Here is a 21,580-nt window from a genome sequence, read left to right as displayed (position 1 = left end):
TCTCTCTTCTCTCTCCGTCTCCTCTCTCTCTTCTCTCTCTTCTCTTCTCCTCTCCTCCTTTCTCTCCCCCCCCCCGAGCTCTCCCAGGAGTCACAGTGTCCTGATGCGGGCTGGGGTGCTGTGTTTAGGGGCCATCTAATCGTGTCCCCCCCTTCCTGAAGAACCTTCCTCTGTAGTCAGGACAACTCCCCAGAATCTCCACGTGTGACTCGGGCTCCTCTGACCCTCCAGAAGCAGGAAACACAGAAGACAGCACCACGCCTGCCCGTGGTGACCTGCATTTGCCATGCTGCCTAAAGACGCTGCCCTCCTAGCTGTGCCTGAGTCCAGGGGCCTCTGTGTGCACCTAGCAGTTAGGAGCAGTCACTGCCCCACCCGCAGATGGGGACGCGGAGGCAGCAGCGGCTCATGAGGGAGCAGCACCTCCCGGGATGCGTGCTGGGAGGCCGCACCGTCTCCCGGCACCTGGTCCTCACAGGGCGCAGTACCAGCTGACCAACGGGACACCTCCCGAGGCAAGGACAGCCATCAGCGAGATGTTGTCCTGAGCATGACATTGTGTCACTGAGGCTACACTAGCCGGAATCAGAATGGGATTTGCTGTAGGGCTCCCTTCACCGAACACCTTTGCTTGGGAAGTTCGGGAGGACCGTGTCTTTGGCTGAAGACACCATGTGACTCGCTGCCTCTTCTGTCTCTGCTTCAGAATACTTAGACAAAAGGGAGGTGTGCCGAGCTGTCTGCTCATCCTTGGAGCCCAACTCCCATGGGGATAGAGCCTGTAAATTACTGCCCAGGGACTGGACACGGTCCTCCCTGCTGAGGGGAAGGGGCAAATAACCTCCAGGCTGGAGTTCCCCTGAAGGGGAGAGGAGGGGCCACGGGAGCTCCAGCGCATGACGCCTGTTCTGAGGCACTTCCTGGAAGACCCCGAGAGCCGTGGAGGTGGGGGGACTCCTCAAGTCGGGAAGGTGTTGTACCACGTCCTGCTGGCCCTGTGGCAGGCCCCTACTCGGGCAGCATCAGGACGGTGACGTGTGCGCAGAGGGCCCTGGGGAGCACAGGCGCGCTTGTTCTCTGTAGTCATCGTGCTTATAACCTGACAGCACCTTCATCCCGTGCGGACTACAGACAGGCTGTAAGCTCTGTCCACGCTGCTCGGCTTGGGACCAGGAGGCTTTCCTCTACGTGCTTTTCACAGCTCTACCTTGGATGAGAGGACTACAGCACGGCCGAAAGTGAGCCCAGTGCCGGAGTGCCTTACCTCACTGGAGCCTGGGCCGTTGTCCTCCCATGCTGTGGCACCTGTAACAGACAGAAGCGTCACCACGACCTTGTCAGCATGAAAGAGCCTCACTGAGAGGTGTGGCAGCCGGGGCCCCGTCTCCCCCACAAAGCGGACCTTCCTGTCCACAGCCCAACCACTATTTTCTAATCCAGGAGAGAGAAGGGAACAGCTGAGCAGGCCAGAAGCTGGCCGTGCGGCATGCTGCCCAGGGCCTAGGGCCAAGGCCGTCCTCATGCTGGTTCCCACGGACAGGCTGCTTGCCCGCACCCAGGCTCCCTCAGGGAAATGCTCAGTGAAGCGTCTGACCCAGCCCCCTCACAGGTAAGAGGCTCCACCACCTGCCCCAGGTGGCCCCTCTGCAGCTGGTGCGTCTCTAGGCGAATTTCCACCCTCAACCCCCAGAATGTGTGGCCCACTGCACGGGCTGGAGCCCATGTTCAGCCACCAATAGCCATGAGTACCCAGGGCCTCCACCACCAGGCACGACGCCCACTCCTGGCAGCCACGTCCTGCAGGCAGCAAAGGGCCTTGCTGCCCCTTCCACATGCTGGCCACATGCAGGCACTGAACATTGCTCTCGGGACCTGATAGGCCCCAGGGGCACTGCATCGAGTGCGGGTTGCGCCAGTTGCATGGAGTGGTGGTGGAGGAGGTGACCTCGGGGAACCAGACAGCCAGGGGAGCTTTATATTCAATCTGGCAGTATCCGCCCATGGCAGGATCCAAACCAAAGCCCTTTCCATCTCGCCTGCTCTCCTAATCCCTGTCCCAGCATAGAGGGACGAAACTCTTCACCGAGAGCAATCTGCTTTTCAACCTCACTGCTCAGGCAGGCTTCGTCTATCGGGAAAGCTTTCCAAGGCAAGAGTTGAGACAGATGAAAATCATTACTACAAATCCCTTCTTCCCAGCGAAGACCTGTAAGGCTGGGAGCCACATCCATGAGGTGCTGAGGCCTCACCCCCTCCCCGCACCACCCCAACTGCAGATGTCAGGGAGGGCAGTAACCTTGGAGGGCTGCTTCCGGGCCTCCCGGCAGCTCCCGTGGCTGTCCCTCGACACCTTGCGCGGGGCTGGCCTGGCCTCCTGCTTGACTCTCACCTGGCCTCCCCGCAGCGGCACTCCCACCTGCCAGCCCCTCCTCCACACCAGCCTGCTGCCGGCTCAGACCCTTCAGGAGACTCTGGACCAGAGCTTCTAGGGACACGGAAGGCGCAGGACACGGCACGGGGGCATGACAGGCCATCCAACATCCCCGGGCAACTTCCCATGGAACCGGCTGCAGTCAGTCACGACACAGCGCCACGCTGGCTATGAAACGCAGGGTGCTCTGTCCAGGGTCAGGGGAGCAGACACCCAGACAGGGCCAGCACGTGGACCTGGCGGGGGACAGAGGGCGGCCTCCGGGGAACCACCCTGGAGACTGGGCCCTCTTGCCTGGAGTGCAGATTGCAGGCGCACATGGAAACACGGGGTGCATGCCATCCTGGCCTGGGCCAGTGTGCACAAGGACAGCGGCCTTTGCCCCCAACACCCCGGGGTCAGCTCAGCAGGAGCCTGCTCAGGAGCACAGACAGACGGGGCCCCTGGTGGCCGAGGATCCGGCCTCCCTCACACAGCTGAGGGGGCTCCAGCAGTCGCCCTTCGTACCAAGGCACCCGTCCTCAGAGAGAGCCGTGAACTGGAGGGGGCCTGCCGCTGGGACCCCAGCCCTGCACCCTCCACCCTCCGCCCTGGCAAGGTGTGGCTGAAGTTGTTCGCTGGCACACAGCAGGGTGGGGAGGACCACCAAGTCAGGGGTCGCAGCGTTCACTGAGGCATGCGGCTCTGGGGAGGCAGTCACCCGGCCTGGAGGGTGCATTTTCCAGCCCTCAGGCTCTGCTTCCTGGCTGCCACCACGTGGGCTCCCCCACGCCCTTCTACCATGACACTTCTGCCTTGGATCCAGCCAACCTGGATCCCATTCTTAGAATCCAGAAGCCACAGAAGCCTGTGCCCCTCCAAGTGTGGTGTTAGGTGTTTTGTTCAGAAATGGGGAATGACCAGCTCGGGCAGCTCCAGCTTCCACTCTGCACTCTGAAGAGAAGGAAAGGTGCAACCTCCAGAGGCGTGTCTGCCCAGCAGGAAAGGTCGTCCTCTTCCTCTGCCCTCTCTGCAGCCCCACCAGGCCTTGCCGGAAGAGGTGGGCCTGTCTGTCTGTTGGGCTCATTTCTATGTGGCCCGGCTCCGGTCACCTCTCTGCTCTTCCTCAGCTTCTGCCTGCTTATGTACCTGCCGTCGCTGATGGGTCATTTTACAGTCAGATGCTACAGAAGTGGTGTCCTACAAGGTCTGCACGTCAGCGGCCCCTTGGGGGCTTCCCTCAGTGGTGGGGCTGGTTGGGTGTTCTGAGGACAGGGGTGGCCCTACTGTGGGTATATGGGCGTCCCTGGAAGACCAGGGTGTCCCTCTGGCAGTGGGTAGGTAGGGCTTTGGCACAGCATTGTGCGAAGGAGCCCGCAGTGCTCACTGGGACTCGGGCCTGGCTTATGTGCAGCAGGAACTCGGTTCTGCTGTTGGTCCCACCATGTGGGGTGCAGGTGCTGCGGTCCTCACCTGGACAGCCAGGGCCTGGGGGCGGGCATGGGAGCTGCTCCCAGGCTGGAGCCACAGCAAAGCAGATTGGTGAGGGGAGCCAAGCCTGCCTCCGAGGGCTCTGCCCCAGGGAAGGGGCAGGGATGGCCCGGCCCCGCCCTAGAGGTCAGAAGTGGGGAGGGCGGCGTGGGCACCAGCCCTGGCAGGCATCACAGCGCCGGAGCTCTGGGCAGAGGGTGCGTTCGGGGCACCACTGTGCTTGCTTTTGGGCCACATGGTTCGAGGAGGCTGAGGAGGCAAGGACTGAGCAGAGAAGGGAGAAGTTCTCAAAGTTAGGACTGCTTGCGAAACAAACGAGGTTTCACTGATCCGCACTTGATGCCAGGATAGGGGCATTTCTGAGCCCTGGATGGTGTGTTTGTGCATGTGTGTCTGCCTGTGTGTATCTCTGTGTGCAGTGTGTGTGTGTGTGTGTGCGCGCGCGCGCCTGCGCCTGCCTATGTGGATATGGATGTGTGGGCCTGAATGTGTGTGTTGGGATATCCAATTCAGACTAGTAAGGAAGGGCTGGAGAGAGAGCTCTGTGGACTAAGCACCTGCTCAGGCAAGGGACTAGGATTCTGTCCCCAGCACCACACACCATGCTGGCCCTGTCCCTGGGCACGCTGAGCCAGCCACCAAGTCCAGGCGTGATAGTACACGCCTGTAATTCCAGCCCTGGGGAGGCTGAAAACAGGAGGATCACTATGAGTCAGAGCTGTGTAGTGAGACCTTGTACCAAACACATTATAAAACAAAACAAAAACAACAACAACAACAACCCCAGATACTAGTAATGAAGTCCAGCTAGGAAGGAAGCTAGGAGGAAAATGACACTGTAAAGCACAGCCCTGGCAGCCTTCCTTCAAGACGTCCAAAGGCTGAAAGCCCTCTGCCCTCATCAGAGGACAGGCCTGGAGCTGTGGCTGGGCTGTTAGCTCTGGGGACACTCTGGGGGCCACTCCAAGGGAAAGAGGCACAGAGCCCTGCTCTGAGAACGTGGCTGCCAGTGGCCTCGGCTCTGCTGCCTGCCTGCATACCACAGCTGGTCCTTGCGGACTGCTACCCCTGCGCTCTAGGGCAGAGAGCCACACACCCACCCTGAGCACATCTTCAGGACGAGAACTCCCAGTGACTGTGTTCCCTGTGTCCCTCCTCGTCCCCCACACATAGCACTCCTGCTCTCTCATCCCTGAGAGAACCAGTCACAGTGTCGCTTGTGTCCTGGGGACAGCACACTCAGTCACACAGAAAACCTGCTTGTGGACACAGCAGGAGCCTGGCATCAGCAGCCCCAGAGCCAACAAGGGTGGCCGAGGAGCAGCGGGGTCTGTGCTGGGCAGGAAGGGGAGAGAGAGCAAAGAGGATGTCACTCGTAGGGAAAGCCAGACGGGCCAGGGTCCACTGGACCTGTGGCACAGAGTGACGGGGTGCTGCCAGTTCTCCCGGTGGGCAGCCCTGCTCCTGTCTGGGCCAAAGGATCCAAGGATCCATAGGGCCTTCTCCCTCTTGCCACAGCTATGGCTAAGGAGCTGGCCCCAACTGCCATTGTGTCCTCCCTTGTGTACTGCGCCTGAGCTTGCTGACCCGTCACACAGGAAGCAGACCAGCCTGGCTCCTGGTGGGAAAGCACTGGGCTGTATCCCAACATGAATGCACACCGCAGAGGGGAACAGAGCCACAGTGTGAGCGCAGGAGCCTCTCGTGGGCCTGAGCCCGAGTCCTAGCCAGGAGGAGTGGAGCTGAGTGTCATAGTGTGTGACTCCCGCACCTCTTTCCTTATCTATACAACGAGGACTGGTGAGGCAGGACTGTCACTTACCCAGTCCCCAACACACAGCAAGTGGTCTGTAAATAACAACCACTATAGCGATGATTAGGCAGCATGAGGGCTTGCATGGGACCCCTTGCCTTTCCCTCCTCTCAGCCCATTCTGGAACCCAAATGCCTGAATCTTTGGTAGATGTTGGCTGCAGGGAGCCCAGACTAACAGATGAGCCACTGAACTCAGTGGCCAATTTAAAATTATGTATCATGAAACTCTTTGCCAAAGTATAGACCCGTATCCAAAAAAATTGAATTTTAGTTATCAAAGTCAGACCCCAGGCTCCACCGAACACTCATCCAGTCAAACATCCTTCCATCCATCCACCCTTCCCTCTATCCATTCATCCTTCCATCCACCCAATCAGCCCCCATTGATATATTCACCCATCCACCCATGCATTTGTCTGTGTACCCATTCACATATCTATCCCTCACCATCCATCCATCCATCCATCCATCCATCCATCCATCCATCCATCCATCTACTCACCCATCTTCCATCATTTATCTATCTATCTATCTATGTATCCATCCATTGTCCACTAACCACCCACCCATCCAATCATCTAACAAGATAACCATGCATGTATCTGCCCATCCATCCATCTGTCCATCCATCCATCTGTCCCATCCGTCCATCCATTTCAACAACTTGTCTTGGGCAAACATTGTGTTTAGAGCCCAGGAGATTTTATTATAAGAAATGATAGCAAATGAAAGGCAAACTTTTCTGTGGAATCAAAATATTGTTAAAAGGCATGTGTGCACACCCCCCCCCAAATGTTGTAGGCCCAGAGTCCCAGTCACTGGAAAACACTAGCAGACTTGAACTAGGCCGGCTCTCCGCATGCACCAGAAAGTGGAGTGAGAGCAGCTCCAGTCTATTCTCCTAAAACACGAGCATTTGTGTTGTCACATTGGCGGACTGCCTCTTACGAAAGTATTTATAAAGGAAGTTTCTTTCCTGAATTTCAACTAAACAGCCTCCAAGCTGATATAATTTATTTGTAAACTGCTCCCTGTATTTTACTCCCAAAATCAACAATTAAATTTAACATAAATATGATGTCTTTTCACTGTAAACCTTTACAATATAAAATCCATAAAGTGTTACTTTTCAAAAAGTATAAACCATTCTTATTTATTTTTAATTTCTAAAAGTGACCCATTTAATTGAATGATTTTAAAGAGATAAACATAATTACATCTTTTGAAAAAACTCTTTTTTTATGCATTTAGTACAGGGTCTAGAGGGTCTATAGGGTCTCACTACATAGATCAGACTCGTAGTGATTCTCCTGCTTTCAGCCTCCCAAGCACTGGGATTATAGGTGCACACCATGCCCAGTCTTAATGGCCATCTCAGCATGCTCCAGGGGTGGGGACAGCACAGCACGCTGGGGATTGAAGCCTGGCTGCTGCGCCCTGCCTAAGCAGGTGCTTTAGTCCACTGAGCTGTCTGGCCAGCCCTGAAAAAACTCTTACATGTAATTTTGGAATACTGAGCAAAAAGTGTCAAGAATCTGTCTTAAAAGGAAAATTAATAAATTGTGAAAAAGAGAGATAGAATAAAAGTAAGCAAAACAATGTTTGGTTCACATTAAGCCTCGTGAATTTACGTGATCCACACCTAAGATGAGAAATCACCACTCTGAGAGAAGAGGCTGCTGTGGCCAGGCTCCAGGGAGCAGAGGCCCGCTGAGGACAGCACTGCTCCCACAGGCCTGGGGCTTCCGAGTCCCGGTGGGAGGCCCGCCGTGGGCTCCCGAGGCACTTTCCAGGGAGGGAAGTGGATCGAAATCTTTATGGTGAGCGTTGAAAATAAAAACATGATTGGGTAGATGCCAACAACCAGAAAATCCAGCCAGCAAGCAACTGTACTCTGTCTGAGTGCTCTGGTTAGCTGGGCAAGGGCTCTGGGTTTCTGGAATCATTCTTGATTTGCCGGTGTCAATCCTGAGGGGCCCAACGATACAGCCCCTGCCACTTGATCTGATGCCAACAGCAGCAGGCCAGCGTGCAGAAAGGCCGGAAAACTAGGTGGACGGGGCCGGACGGCCATGCTGCTTGGTGGGAGGAGGAAGGCCCAGGGCGGGAAGTCAGGCCAGGCTGGGACATGCACAGCAACCCAAAGCACCCACTCTGCCACTCTGCCACGTTCCACATTGTGGGACTAACATAGGGCACTTGCACAGCCCAGTCAGACTGGAAACCCTACAAGCCCACAGCAGACACAGCTGGTGGTCTCCCAGAGAAAGGATCACCATGGAAACCCAGTGTGTCCAGAGCCAGGCCTGGGTTCATGCTCCATCCTGTCGCTACAGTCCCAGAGGTCCAAGGCAGCCTGTCCAGCCTCCTCCCATCTAGGATCGCATCTGCATCAAGTGGAGTGAGCCATTTTCACACGGATGATCAGTGAGGAGTGAAATGCAGTAGATAGGTCACCTTCCACATGGCCAGCACTCAGAGCCATTGACCTAAAGGGCCCTGTCCCAACAGTTTGTCCAACACTCGCAGCTGGGAACTGCTCCCTCCCGTATTCAGCACACAGCTCTCCAGGACCTGTCTTCATCAACCTCCCATCAGATGGAGGGCAAAGGACAAAGGCCCACGGTCCTGAGGGCATGCACATGTGCCATGCAAAGGGGCACTTCCTTCTCCAAAGACAGAGGTCAGAGGGGAGACCACACTTGGAGGGGCTCTGACTATGATGAGAAGACATGTCCAGCTTATTGCAAGATGCACAGTAAAACACAGCCCTGCAGTCACCTCCTGTCACCTGTCGAAGCAGCCTCAGGTTATCATTGGTGAACAGCTGCTAAGGGAGGGGGCATGCGCCACAGAGGACATACCCACAAGCCCCAGTCACGCACCTCAGCACTGCACTAAGCCACCTCAAAGGCACCGCTGTCAGTCACACGAGGAGGAACTGAATGAGGAGAGACCAAAAGTCCGGCCATGCCGGTGCACAGAAGGGTCAGGCCCGGCAGCAGTCGGAAGCCACGAGCACCACAGCGACTGTTCTTTTGTTCATCCACGGGCTGTATAATTCTGAGGTCTAGCCAGCCAACAATGACATTTTAAATAGCTTTTGATGCTTCAAGTGGGCTCTGGTAGGGCAATTACACGCGATGTCAGGACCTCAGCTATGTACAGCTAGCGAGGAGAGCAAGTCTCAATGACTCTGCACACATTCCCACCACAGATCTAACCCTCTGAAATCCTGGCTCTCTGTGGGTTTCCCTAGTCAAGTGCTACGAGCTCTCACAGATGCACAATGGCACGCAGAGAGCCCGTTACAGAGCTGTACTCACCAACTGTGAGCCACGCACAGCAGCTTTCGCTCCTGAACGGCTTCACTAGTGTATATATAGGACAGGACACAGCCATGCCTGGACACCTCTTGTCGTCACCATCCTCACTGTCTCCTGTCCCTTATTACTGCACTCAGCATTATCACCACTCATCATTACCACCTTCACCACCGCCACCACCATCCCCACCAAAATCACCACCACCATCATCACTTCCACCACCATCATAAACATCACCACCATCATCACCACCACCACCATCACCATTACCACCTTCACCATTACCATTACCACCATCACCACCACTACCATCATACCACCTCTACCATCATCATCACCATCACCTTCACCACCACCAAGACCACCACCACCATCACCACCACCACCACCAAGACCACCACCACCACCACCAAGACCACCACCACCACCACCATCACTACCACCACCACTACCACACCACCACCACCACCACCAAGACCAACAACAACTTCACCATCTTCACCACCATCACAACCACCATCATTACACTCATTGCTACCATCATCACCATTGTTGTGAGGTACAGACTGTGTCCCTTTTGTTTAGAGAGCACACAGCGTAACTGCTGGAGGCCAGTCCTTGGATACTTGCAAAGGGTTCAGATAGACTCCATAAGAGCTTATTACTTCACTGCTTTGGGCCTCTAGCCAGACATGGCTATAATTATGTCAGCTTGTCTATTCTCACTGGAGGGGTTGGGGAGATAGAATAAGTGCTTGCCTGGCAAGTGCAAGGGTCTGAGTTCAATCCCCAGTTCCACCAGAGAGAGAGAGAGAGAGAGAGAGAGAGAGAGAGAGAGAGAGAGAGAGAGAGAGAAACTCTTAATATTGTCACTGGAAACAATGATGACAAAATGTGTTCTCCCCCCGATGTGCAGGGCTATGTGGCGTAAATCCCTCCCGGTGAAGTCTAACAGCCCAGGTTGTGGGCACCTGTTGCTCGGCTAAGCTGTGTGTGCTCACACTCACGGGGCTCTGTGTTCACCCTAATTTTCAGCTCCATGCAACAGCAAGGCAGAGAAGAGGAGCATTGCCTGAGTAACTACAGTGGGTTGTGCAGAATGGAGGTAAACTCTTCCCCCCGTCCCTTTCTCCTTCTCTCCCTCCATCTTTTCTGAGCTGGGGATTGATTCTAGGCTTCACGCTGCCAGGCAAGTGCTCCAACACCAAGCTACTCCTGAGCCTCAAATCACTTTCTAAAGTGCTTCACTTAGCTTCACACTTGCCTGCTCAAATGTTACCCGGCTCAGGACAGGGAAGCCAGCTAGGCCTGCACTGGTCAATGCCAGGCCGGAATGCTGGGGCTAGAGGGACAGTGTGCACAGGACATGAAGGGGACATGTGAGGCCTGCATGGCAGGCATATACTTGTCCTGCATTCCAGGAGCCAACCCAGAATGTGAGAGGGTAGAAGATGAGGTGTGGGCGGCTGGACACGCTGCCTGTGGGTGCCCCTGACCCTCAGCCTAATAGACGCAAGTTCTACTCAGTACTGTCACCTGGAGAAGCAAGGCTGGGCACAGTGCCTTGTGAGGCAGGAGGGGTGCCTCTGCTCTGAGGGCCTGCAGGCTGCAGTCCCACCATCAGCACCAACAGGCAGGAACAGCTCCGCAGGCTCCAAGGGGCAGAGTCTGGCCCAGGGAAGGTCTTGCAGGAGTGCACAAAAAAGGAAGGCACACAGTGCCACCGATGTGTGCCCTTGCACGGCCAGCTGAGCCAGGGTGTGCACACCTGTAGTACAGAGAGGCAGGGGCTGTGTGCATGCTGGGAGGCTGAAGCGGGAGGGTGGAAAGTTTGAGGACAGTCCAGGCAACTTAATGATCTAGCAAGACCCTGTCACAAAATGGAAATGGCTGGGATGTAGCTCAGCGCAAAGGTCTTGGGCTTAATCCCTAGTACTGTTAAAAGAAAAAAATCTTGTTTAAGTTAGCATAGTAAATACAGTTTTGTGTATGTTGTGCAATTTCACAAATGTAAAGGGGATATGGAAACGTTATTAAGCGTTCACGCTACTGGCCTGAGTTTTCATTCAAGGAGAAGAGAGATGTGAGAAGCACAGAGGCAGGGGCTGTGTGCATGACCTGCAGGTGCTCCAGGCCAGGGCTGCAGGGGTCAGCAGCTCCGGACCTAAACGCTACACGCAGGGCTGTGAGAAGAGGTGACATGCCTCTCCCATGCCACTGCCGGTCACACTGTGGCCACTGATCAGTTTCCACGGCTGGCCAAGGGGCAGCCGGGCATCTTGCACAAGAGCCGACACCCGCACAGGCTGGTCCTAAAGCAGCTTCCCTGGCCTGCTGCACACGCATGTGCCCGGGAGGTGAGAGCCCGGCAGAGCCCCTCTCCATGCCCACACAGCTTGCCTGCCAGCCTTCCTGCCACCCATCCCATACGGCTCTGCTGGCTCCAAGTCATGCGTGAAGGCTTTTGGAAAGGAAGAGGGTGGTAAATAATGAATAAGGATGGGCAAGGCTCTGTTTTCATTTTGCCAAATGATCCTCTGCCAGTGATGCCGGGTCAGTACCCTCTTGTGTCTGCCACGAGCCAGGGAGGGCTGTGGGTGGGCTCCCTCCCCACTGTCTGGGGACTCCACAGCGCTGCAGGGCTGCCCCGCCTTGGGTGTCGTCATGGGACCCAGACTCTCACTCGGCAGATGGGCCCCTCAGGGCCTCGAGGACATCCAGTTCCCTGGGGCCACCCACCCTCACAAATCTGCGAGGACATGCAACGCTTGTCTGGACGTGTGCCCCACCTCCTCGTCACCCTCTAGGTGACGCTGGGCTTGGCAGAGGGCTGCAAGGGCCCCGCCCTCCCAGCGATTGTCTCGTGGCTCCTTCACGCCACCTGAGCCTTTCACCGGAGTCACCACTGCCCAATGCTGCTGCCCGTGCACCCAGTGGACAATGAGCCACGTCGGCCTGGTGTCTGCAGCTGCTCAGGGCCAGCTGCATCGAGGCTGGCTGTCACGGAAACACAAACCCGAAGCCGAAGAAGCTTCCCTCCTCGTAGGAGGCAGACCGTCACCCCACCTGGACGGATGCTGCAGCCGCAGTCTGCCGCCCACAGAGCAGCTCAGGGCTCTCAGACACCTGGGGCATCTCAGCATCGGCTGCAGGGTCAGCACAGACTGGCCTCACGCTTCCCACTGCCCACGAAGGCTCAGCAAACCACAGAGCACTGGGAGAGCGAGCCGAGAAAGCGTGGTGCTGGAGCTGAGCGGCCACTTCAAACGCTGAGGCGCAGGACTGATGGCCACGGCCGAGATGCAAGCTGTGCAAATCTGCGCCACAGGGAGTGGGCCAGGCTGCGCTCCGGGGATACGAAGTTTCAGTCGAGTCACTACATTAACCTCCAGGCTTGTTTCTTCCTCTGGGAAGCGAGGCTGTGGGAGAGAGACTGACAACAAAGCCACCCCTCGGGGTGGCAGAGAACGCCAGGAGCCTGGGGGAAGCGCAGCGCTAGCACATGGGCCTGGCGCACGCGTGGGGAGGAGGCATGGCTCACTCGCTGCCCTCGTGGAGGCCACGGCTCGGGGAGGAAGCCACTCATCAGTCACACAGCGGCACAGGACAGCTGTCCTCAGCAGGACACCGGACCTCGGGGCGGAGCTCCTCCCGCTGGGGTCAGGCAGGCTTCGCAGAGCAGTGTGTGCCTTGTGCAGCACGACTCTGCCAGGCAGACCGTGGGACCCACGGCTGCCAGCGAGCGGAGGCGCAGAGGGCACCACACACCTTCCTCCCCAACGCGCCTGTGGCCCTCTGGCCAAATGCTGAGCGCCCTGCTCTTCCTTCACAGGAAACAGGGCAGAGGAGCATGTGTCACGCCTCCGCGATGCCACTCCACAAGCCCGATGAGAGGCCCCTAGAGATAAGTGAGCTGGCTTCTGGAAAAAGTCTTCAGTGGGAGCAAAGGAGGCCCAGAGCTGCCCTGCAGCACTGAGCGTCTGCACCCCTATTCCAGCCAGCTCTGGGGGCTCGGGGAAGGGGGACGCACAAGCGCTGAATGCTCCCAGGGCTATGCCACCATTGTGACTCATCTTTGCAGCCACACAGCTGTGTGGCTCGGTTTGCAGAGTCTTATCTCTCAGCAGTACTGAGACACTGACAGCAAAGGAATTTGATGACTGAATTTGCTTTGAAGACACACTCACCCTGTGCCTGACGCTTTGCACAAGGCTGTGACATTCCGCAGCGCAGATACGAGGACAGCAAGGTGAAAGGGCCACCAGTACGGCCAGCGATCACACAAACCAAGGGACAGGGTTCATTCTGGAGCGAGCTCCAAAGACCTGCATGGCTGGTGCCTGGGAGCTCAGAGGTGGGAGCCTCCAGGGACAGTGGCAGGAGCTCAGGAGCTCAGCACTGTGCACCACACTCTGCTCCCCAGGGGTCTCCAGCTGGGCTCAGTCCCTCAGCAGAGACAGTGGTGCTGCTCTCCTCCTGTCTCCTTGAGCTAGGACAGAGGTCACCAACAGGGGGATGTGTTTCACCCTGCAAGACAGGGCAGGAGACAGAGGAGGCTCAGGGAGAAGCAGATGGCCGAGGACGGATGTGGCCACAGGAAAGAGGACCAGAGGAGCCTGTGGGGCACCACCAATGCTCTGGGGGCACTCAGAAGGCAGCAGGAGTGGGGGCTCTCCTGTGCAGCACGGCCAAGTAGGAGGCCATGCGGGGCGCTGGGATGGTGTGCGGGATGAGGCCACGGCCACATGGGCAGGGAGCGGCTCTCTGCCAGAGCCTAGTAATAAGGGCGGTGCAGAGGCGGCGGAGTCAGAGAGGGCAGCCAGGCTTCAAACAGGAGAATGTCCTCCCAGACGCCATGCCCAGGAGCAGTGGGGCCCGCGCAGGCAGTCCTGCCTGCTCAGACACCTCCGCATGGAGAAGCCCAAGACGGTGTGAGTGACGGCCATGGACACTCCCCTGTAACTGCCACTCCACGTTCCTTCCAGTTAGGCACTGCTGCCGACAGCTGTGCTCACAGAGAGTAAGAGACGCACAGCTGCCACGCAGCAAGGGGCAGAAAACACGGTGCTCGCAGCAACTGAGGAGGCTTCTCTCAGGGAGCACAGCAGCGCCCCGCGCCGAGGTGAGCCTCGGCCAGTGCATCCAAGAGCTGTCACCGGCCGGCAGCAGGCTGCACCTGTGTTCGCAGAGCCTCGTCGTGTCAGGTCAGGCCAGGCTGAGGAAAGGGACTGCATGGAAAGCCAGGTCACGCGCAGCGGAGGGCAGCACAGGGAGCACCCGACCTGTGACGGGCGCAGTGAGGGTGCAGTTGCATGGGGCCTGTGGGCCACACCGCTGCACTGCGGATGGTGCCGAGGGCCGGCTGCACTCTCCTGGGACTAAGCCAGTGGCTGTGGGAACGTGGAGGCCAGGGGCTGGGCTGCGCGAGGCAGCGAAGTCAGGGACGCTGGTGTTTTTTGGTTTTTGTATAATTAAATAACAAACATCTTTTTATTTTTTCCTACATTTTAAAACATGAATATTCTGTAATTTAGCCAGTCTTTATTTCCAAGTAACTTTTTTATTAGGCTTCAATTCCCTTTTATATACTATACTCTTGTTCCGGAAGGCAGTTAGCTTTTCATCATTCTTTCTGTCCAGACAACATCCAAAGAAACCCCACAGGGACAAGTGTATGTACTCGGTGGTCACACACAATCTGAACTATGTTCACCATGATTGCTGCAGCTTGAGGGCCAATGACCCCACGACCAGGGACAGCTGCAAGCTCAGCCAGGGGTGCCGGGGTTGCTCCTACCCAAGTCTCCACAAGGCAGAGGCTCCGCTGGGCCAGCCTGGCCTGGGAGGAAGCTTTCCGTGCTGCAGCCTCTCCCGTAGGAGGTCAGACTACATCCCTACCTCCAGCTCTGCGAAAACTCAACTCAAAATACGGCAAAGACCCGAAACCTTGATGCTGCTAGAGGAAAACAGAGGGGAAACACTTGAAGCCATAGCACAGTGGGGCCAGGGAGATGGCTCAGGAATAAGCGCTTCCCTGGCAAGTGCAAGGACCTGAGTTCAATCCCCGGTTCCGCAAAAAAAGAAACCATAGCACAGGCAGAAATAGGACTCCAACAGCACAGGAAATGATCGCGAGAATCAGCAAACGGACGGTGTCAAATTAGATTTTCTGCACAATAAAGGAAATGACTAACAAAGTGGAAAAGCCCCATAGAATGGGAGAAAACCTTTGCCAGCTCCTTTTCCACCAGATTAGCATCTGAAGTATATATAAAGAGCACACACAAGAAGGAACAACAAAAACAATCGAATGGCCCAGTCAAGAGGTGGGCAAACTAACTGAATAGGTTTTTTTTTCAGAAGCACAAATGGCCAATAAATGTATTTTAAAATGTATAACATCTTTAGCATCATGGAAGGAAGTGCAAATAAAAAGTATTCTGAGATTGCATCTCACCTGAGTCAAATGGCTGCCATCACAGATTATTTAAAAAATGATAGGGGCCAGGAGACAGCGCAGTGGCATAGGTGCCTGCCTGGCAAGCACAAGGTCCTGAGGTTGATCCGAGTACAGTAACAATAATAATAAATGCTAGCAAAAAGGGGGAAGAGAAGAAACTTCTCTCTCTTGCTGGGGACAGTGTGAATTAGCAGGCCCTGTAGAGCCTGTGGTTCTAAAAACACCCCTAAGAGCAGAGCTGCTGTGGAGTTCAGCTCAACACTCCTTGGCTGCACTCAAAGAAGTTAAAGTCAGTGTGCATGGAGCAGCGACGGCAAAGCTTTGGGAGACCGGGCGCCCGAAGCGGGACCTCGAGCTCACATAATTTTTACAAAGTGCCAACAGTGCAATTAAACTTGAATACTGAGGCTTTAGAAAAAGCAACTGCCACCGACACTCGGCTGCTGGGGCGACTTGGCTCTGCGCGTCAGCTGCAGCTCGCGGGCCATGCTCGCCACCAGGAGTGGAGGGAGGGGCCTCTGCTTGCCCACGCTCGCTGCAGCACATCTCACAGCAGCCACGGCATGTGGCCAGCCTCGGTGCCCACACTGAGACAAATGCAGGAGGAAAGTGTGATATGCTTATGGTGTAGAGTATTATTTGGCCAGAAAGAACCTTATCGTATAACTTGAGAATGGATGGAACTGGATGTCGTCATGTTAAAGGAAAAACTCCAGGCTCAGAAAAAAAGATAGCTCATGTTCTCCTAGATGCGAAGAACCATAAACAAATGATGTGGAAGGTCGGGGGGGGGGAGGGGGGTGCTGCCAGAAAGAAGAAGCGAAGAAGGGACAGGGAAAGAGGGGTGGATATGACCAAATGCACCACGCCCACTGAGCCCAAACGTGTAAGGAAATCAACAAGCACTAACAATAAAAAACTGAAGTCTTTTTAAACATTAGCTTCCTATTTTGAGCTACTGTCTAGTGCAGCTCTGTCTGATATAGGAGCTGTTAGCCACAGCTGGCTCTGGAGTGCTTGAGACTTGGCCAGTCTGAACCAGGGTACAATGTGATATGTGTGTAAAATACTTCCTGCCTTTCTAAGCATGAGAAGTAATGTACAGTGATTTTAAGTGTTGATTACATTGGGTTTTTTGGTGGAACCGGGGATTGAACTCAGGCCCTTGCGCTTGCCAGGGAAGCACTTATTCCACTGAGCTATCTCTCCAGCCCACTGATTACATGTTGAAGTGATAATTTGAAATATTAAAATCATCATTGAATGTTTAAAACATGCATCCATGACATCTGTGAAAGAGCATGCACCTCTTCTCTAGCAGCCTCTGCAGCCAGTGGATCGAGACCCCCACTTGCCTGTCACCCACACAGAGGTCCAGAGGACCAAGGGTCCCTCCCTGCATGGTGGCCTTCCCACCACACACTGCTTCCATGCAAGATGAGTGTCCAGCATGGTGAGAAAGGCGGCCAGCCCACCAGATACCAGGACACAAGGTGGGGGGCCAACTCACCATCACCTGTGGCCAGAGGCTCCTGGAGGGCTTCCAGAGGCAAAAGCCACTTCTGGGGGGCTGCCAGCACAGAGAGGGGCCGTGGCACTCTTGAGGGGCTGTGCAGAATGTGCCGCGGGCCTGGGCCACCCTCTCTGGCCGGAACGGAAGGCCTCCGAGCTGTGTAGGTGCCCAGGGCTGCCATCAGGTGCTGTCTGTCCACACTGCTGTCCTCCTTTGGGCTGAGCTCATCTGGCTGGAGTCGGCTGAGGGTCTGCAGCGGGAAGGCTTCAGGGTACTGGATCTGGCTCGTGGGAGGGTAGGTCAGGGAAGATGCACGCGTCATGTAGGCCAAAATATTCTCAGGGAAGGGTGCCTCCTCCTGCAGAACACAATAGTGACAGCCGGATCACCACCAGTCACCACCATGGCACGCCCATGAGATGGAGCTGTGCTTGGTGTTGAAGGCCCTGGACAGCAGCAGGTGTCATTGAGCCCTGTGCCCACGGCCTCTGTGGGACCAGCCAAACCCCTGCTGTGCTGATCTGAGGAATAGCTCTACTGATAGAGATCACATGCCCGTCAGTGGTTTGCCTCACTCACAGAATCCTGTGAGCATCCCACCGACCACCTCACTCCCCTTCCACATTCCCCCTTCCCACTGTGGCCTAGGAAGCCATGCTTGATTCTTGTCTCCATGGATGTGCCTGTCCATGGATATATCAGGTTCCAGAATCTTCCAGCAGCTTTCTGTGTCTGGCTTCTCCCAGCACGTTCTCTGGTGCACACCCTGCAGATGCGTCAGGGTGTGTCTTCCTCCCAAGGCCCGGTGTGTAGACATTAATCCTGCCTACTTATCAGTTGGTGGACCTTTGAATTGCCTCTAGTTTGGAACTACTTTGAATAATGCTGCCACAAACATCTGTGAACCAGTTTTGGGGTACACATGTCTTCAATCTCTTGGGCTTCTACCTAGACGTAGAATAGCTAGGTCAGTTGATAACTGCATTAAAATTCTACAGAACATTTTCCAGCACGGCCCCACCATTTTCAGCCCCACCAATAAGGTACAAAGGACACAGGCTCCTCCACACCCTTGCAGCCTCATGGCCAGGAAGGGCTCCTGCAGAGGACCTGCTGAGATGCACCCTGTCCTGCGCTGATGGCTGGCCACTTGTGTCTTCTCTGGAGAAATGCCTGCTCCAACCCTCCACTTGTGTGGTCGCTCCCAGCACAGGACCCTGGAAACGACGTCTGCAGGTCTTCACCAGGGAGCTCTGTCATTCACCCTGAAACATCACAGGGTCCCACATGTCGGGCAGCAGTGCTGTACAAAGGGGGGTGTTGGGGACTCTCGTTCAGCGAACATCTGCAATTCCGCTTTCCAGTCAATGCCGGCCCAACACAGTCTCTCCCGGATCCTGTCTGCACTTTCTCCTCCTCAGCTAGTGTGGTCCCCAAAGGGCATGCCCTCCTTATGCTCTGTGTCCACTGACAGACCACCCAAAGCCTGGTGGCCGTCCTCCTGCCCCACGCAGTGGTGCACATGGTAGGTGCCTCAGCGTTGGCCTTGACCACGATTCCATCCAGGTCTCTCAGACACAGGGGTTTCAACTTCAGGGCTGTCTCAGTCACTCTTCTCTTGTTGGTGGGACAAATACCCGACACTCAAAGTGAGGTAAGGAAAGGTTTATTTAGCTCACAGTCACTGGAGGGTTCAAGACACTGGAGGAGAGGCTGGGACGCTGCCGTGTCCAGGACGACCCTTCCCACACCTCTAAGAAAGCGCAGGCTGCCAGTGCAACGGTTCACGCCTCGCTGGCCCCGCCCCTCTGACCCGCCCTGGGCCTCTGACCCCGTCCTTGTCCTCAGGCCCCGCCCCTCAGGCTCCGCCCCTCGGGCCCCACCCTGGCTGGCCCCACCCCTTGGGCCCGACCTTGTCATCTGGTCCTGCCCCTTGGCCCCGCCCTTGTCCTTAGGCACCGCCGCTGGACCCTCTCCACTCAGCTCCTTTGGCCCCACCCCTCAGGGCCACCCTTGCCCTCTGGCTCCACCCCTCAGGGCCACCCTTGCCCTCTGGCCCCGCCCCTGGGCCCCGCCCTGGGCCTCTGGCCCCGCCCCAGGCCTGCCCTTGTCCTCTGGCCCCGCCCCTCGGGCCCACCCTTGCCCTCTGGCCCCGCCCCTGGGCCCTGCTCTGCTCCTTTGGCCCCGCCCCTCAGGCCCGCCCTTGCCCTCTGGCCCCGCCCCTGCCCCCCCCGCTCTGCTCCTTTGGCCCCGCCCCTCGGGCCCATCCTGGTCCTCTGGCCCCACCCCTGGGCCCCACCCTGGGCCTCTGGCCCCGCCCCTCAGGCCTGCCCTTGTCCTCTGGCCCCACCCCTCGGGCCCACCCTTGCTCTCTGGCCCCACCCCTGGGCCTCTGGCTCCACCCCTGGGCCCTGCTCTGCTCCTTTGGCCCCGCCCCTCAGGCCCGCCCTTGTCCTCTGGCCCCGCCCCTGGGCCCCACCCTGGACCCCTGGCTCCGCCCCTCAAGCCACTCTCTGCTCCTCCAGCGGCGTCTGTCCCATAACTTACATGAGGCTTTGCGGGACAACTAGACACAAACCATACAAGGGCCTTCACAAGGTGAAGGCTGTCCTGGAAGTGCACCAGCGCCTCAATGGTGGAGGGGCCTCGGGCTGCACAGCTTCCAGTCTGCCTGGGCTGGTGCGTGCTTCCTTGAGGCAGGCGAGGCTGCAGCTGTGGTGGGCTTTAGGGCAGGCGCTCATGCTCCGAGGCCAGCTGTTCGCCGGGAGAAACTTGTGTGCAGGCGTGGGAGCCTGGCAGGTTGGCTGAAGGGGCCGTGTCAGCCCGCCACGTGCACTCAGGCAAATCACTTCGCCCTCTGTGCCTTGCTTCTTCCATCAAGCAAGAGTTTGGACGTCGTCTCTAAGGTTTTCTACAGTCACTTTAAAATGGTGTGACTCCAGCTATCATCCGAACTGTTTAATTTTGTCTGAGGACTAAAGTCAACTGTTCTTTCTTAGGAAAAGAGAAAGCAAGCCGAGAGAGACAGAGACAGACAGAAAGCCGCCGCAGCCTGCTGCCCCAACAAACAGCCCTGCAGCAATTCCAGCAAATTGGGTGTGGGCGTCAGTCGCGGCGGACTGCGCTCCCTTCCGCAAGGCTGCCTCTGAGCACCTGGCCAGGTCACTGCGCTGGCAGCGAGGGATTCTCATCCAAGCGCCTCATTAATGTGCCGTGGTGTCTCCCTTCTCTCTGCGAGGATGCAGCCTTAGGAGGAAGCCTCCACTCGCAGAGCTCTAATTAAAGTCAAGATGGACAGCTCCAGGCAGAGGCCATGCCAGGCTCAGCTCGAGCGTCACGAGATCACAGCCGCTGTGCGGCAGGCCGGGGTGAGCAATCTGCTGTTGGTTTGTTTGTGTTCTCAATCAAATTAAGGTGAAGAGGAGAAAAGAAATATCACTAGGCAGCACCAACAACAGGGACAGCAGAAGTAACGGAAAACACTGCTGTCCCCCTCCGCCCGGGCCTCCAGGAGGGGCACAAGCACTGTGCACCCTCAAGGCGTGACATCCGCCCCGGTGAGGCCATGAGGGCCCTCTGAGGGCCTTGCCCTTCTGTGGCCCAGGTCTGGAATGGGAGGGCAGCAGGCTCCCAGCGGCCAGCACACTGCAGCTCTGAGGTGACCACCCGGAGCCCGTTCTGGGTGAGGATGACCATGGCGCTGCCACGGAGTTGCTGCCCTGCTTTCGTCCCTCCTCATGAGGCCAGACCAGCCAGGGTGCAGGGAGCACCCAGGAGGAGCCGCCCACCACGGTTTTACTCCTGCTCTAGTTCTGAGTTTAAAATTAGGCAACTTATTTTCATGGCCTCTATTTTGCGGGTGTTTTAAGTTCCTGTGTAACTATCTTGTTGGGTTTCCTGAGATAATGTTAGATAAACCGTAACACTGAAGCTGCCCAAGCCCAAAAATTAGCAACCTAGACGCAAGGACATGTCTGGCCTCTGAGGACCTCGCAGCGCCCCAGAGAGCCGAGTCAGGCCCAGGGCGGGCCCTGCTGCTGAGGGCTGGGAGGAGCTGGAAGACTTCCTCCAGAGCACCTCCTTCTCCCAAGCCATCTCTACACAAGGAGTAGGACCCACCTGCCCGTCCATGAAAAGGAATAACGAGAAAGCAGGCTCGCGTGGAAGCAGGCTTGCTAGCACAGCTCTGGGCAACTTGTACAGTCCTGAGCCCCTTACTTACCTACTTTGAGCTTCACTTGTACCTTGCCAAAAATACTGGGACAATCATTCCCTTTCTGTAAAAGTAGCTATGAGTATTAGGGAGAATATATGAACAGGCACCTATGTCAGTACAAAACCCCAAGGAGGATTTTATAAACAGGAATCACCATCAGCAGCATCCCACCGGCAACACAAGCAACACCAGAACTGTAGCATCTCTGTGTTCAGGATCTCCACTACAACCAGCAGCCTCCCCACCAACACCAGCAACACCAGCAGCCTCCCCTGCAACACCAGCACCAGCAGCAGCAGCCTCCCCTCCAACACCAGCACCAGCAGCCTCCCCTCCAACACCAGCAGCA

At 56.5% G+C, this 21,580-nt stretch overlaps 1 protein-coding gene across 3 annotated transcripts in view; it reads right to left on the bottom strand.

The window, feature by feature from the left end:
* Positions 1 to 21,580, bottom strand: part of Ptprn2 (protein tyrosine phosphatase, receptor type N2) — a 553,794-nt gene that overhangs the window by 315,881 nt on the left and 216,333 nt on the right. For 2 of the 3 annotated variants that reach the window (XM_023712770.1, XM_023712772.1), the window contains exons 6-7: positions 17,013 to 17,373; positions 1,265 to 1,305 (exon numbers count right to left, since the gene is read on the bottom strand). In XM_023712770.1, the coding sequence (XP_023568538.1) occupies positions 1,265 to 1,305; positions 17,013 to 17,373 (402 nt within the window). The remainder of the gene's footprint in view (positions 1 to 1,264; positions 1,306 to 17,012; positions 17,374 to 21,580) is intronic. The other variant, XM_023712771.1, reaches the window with a different exon arrangement.

Source organism: Octodon degus, unplaced genomic scaffold (assembly GCF_000260255.1).
Source record: "Octodon degus isolate 3935 unplaced genomic scaffold, OctDeg1.0 scaffold00027, whole genome shotgun sequence".
Lineage (NCBI taxonomy): Eukaryota > Metazoa > Chordata > Mammalia > Rodentia > Octodontidae > Octodon > Octodon degus.
Note: the sequence above shows the minus strand (reverse complement) of the source record. Positions and strands in the feature narration are given on the sequence as shown.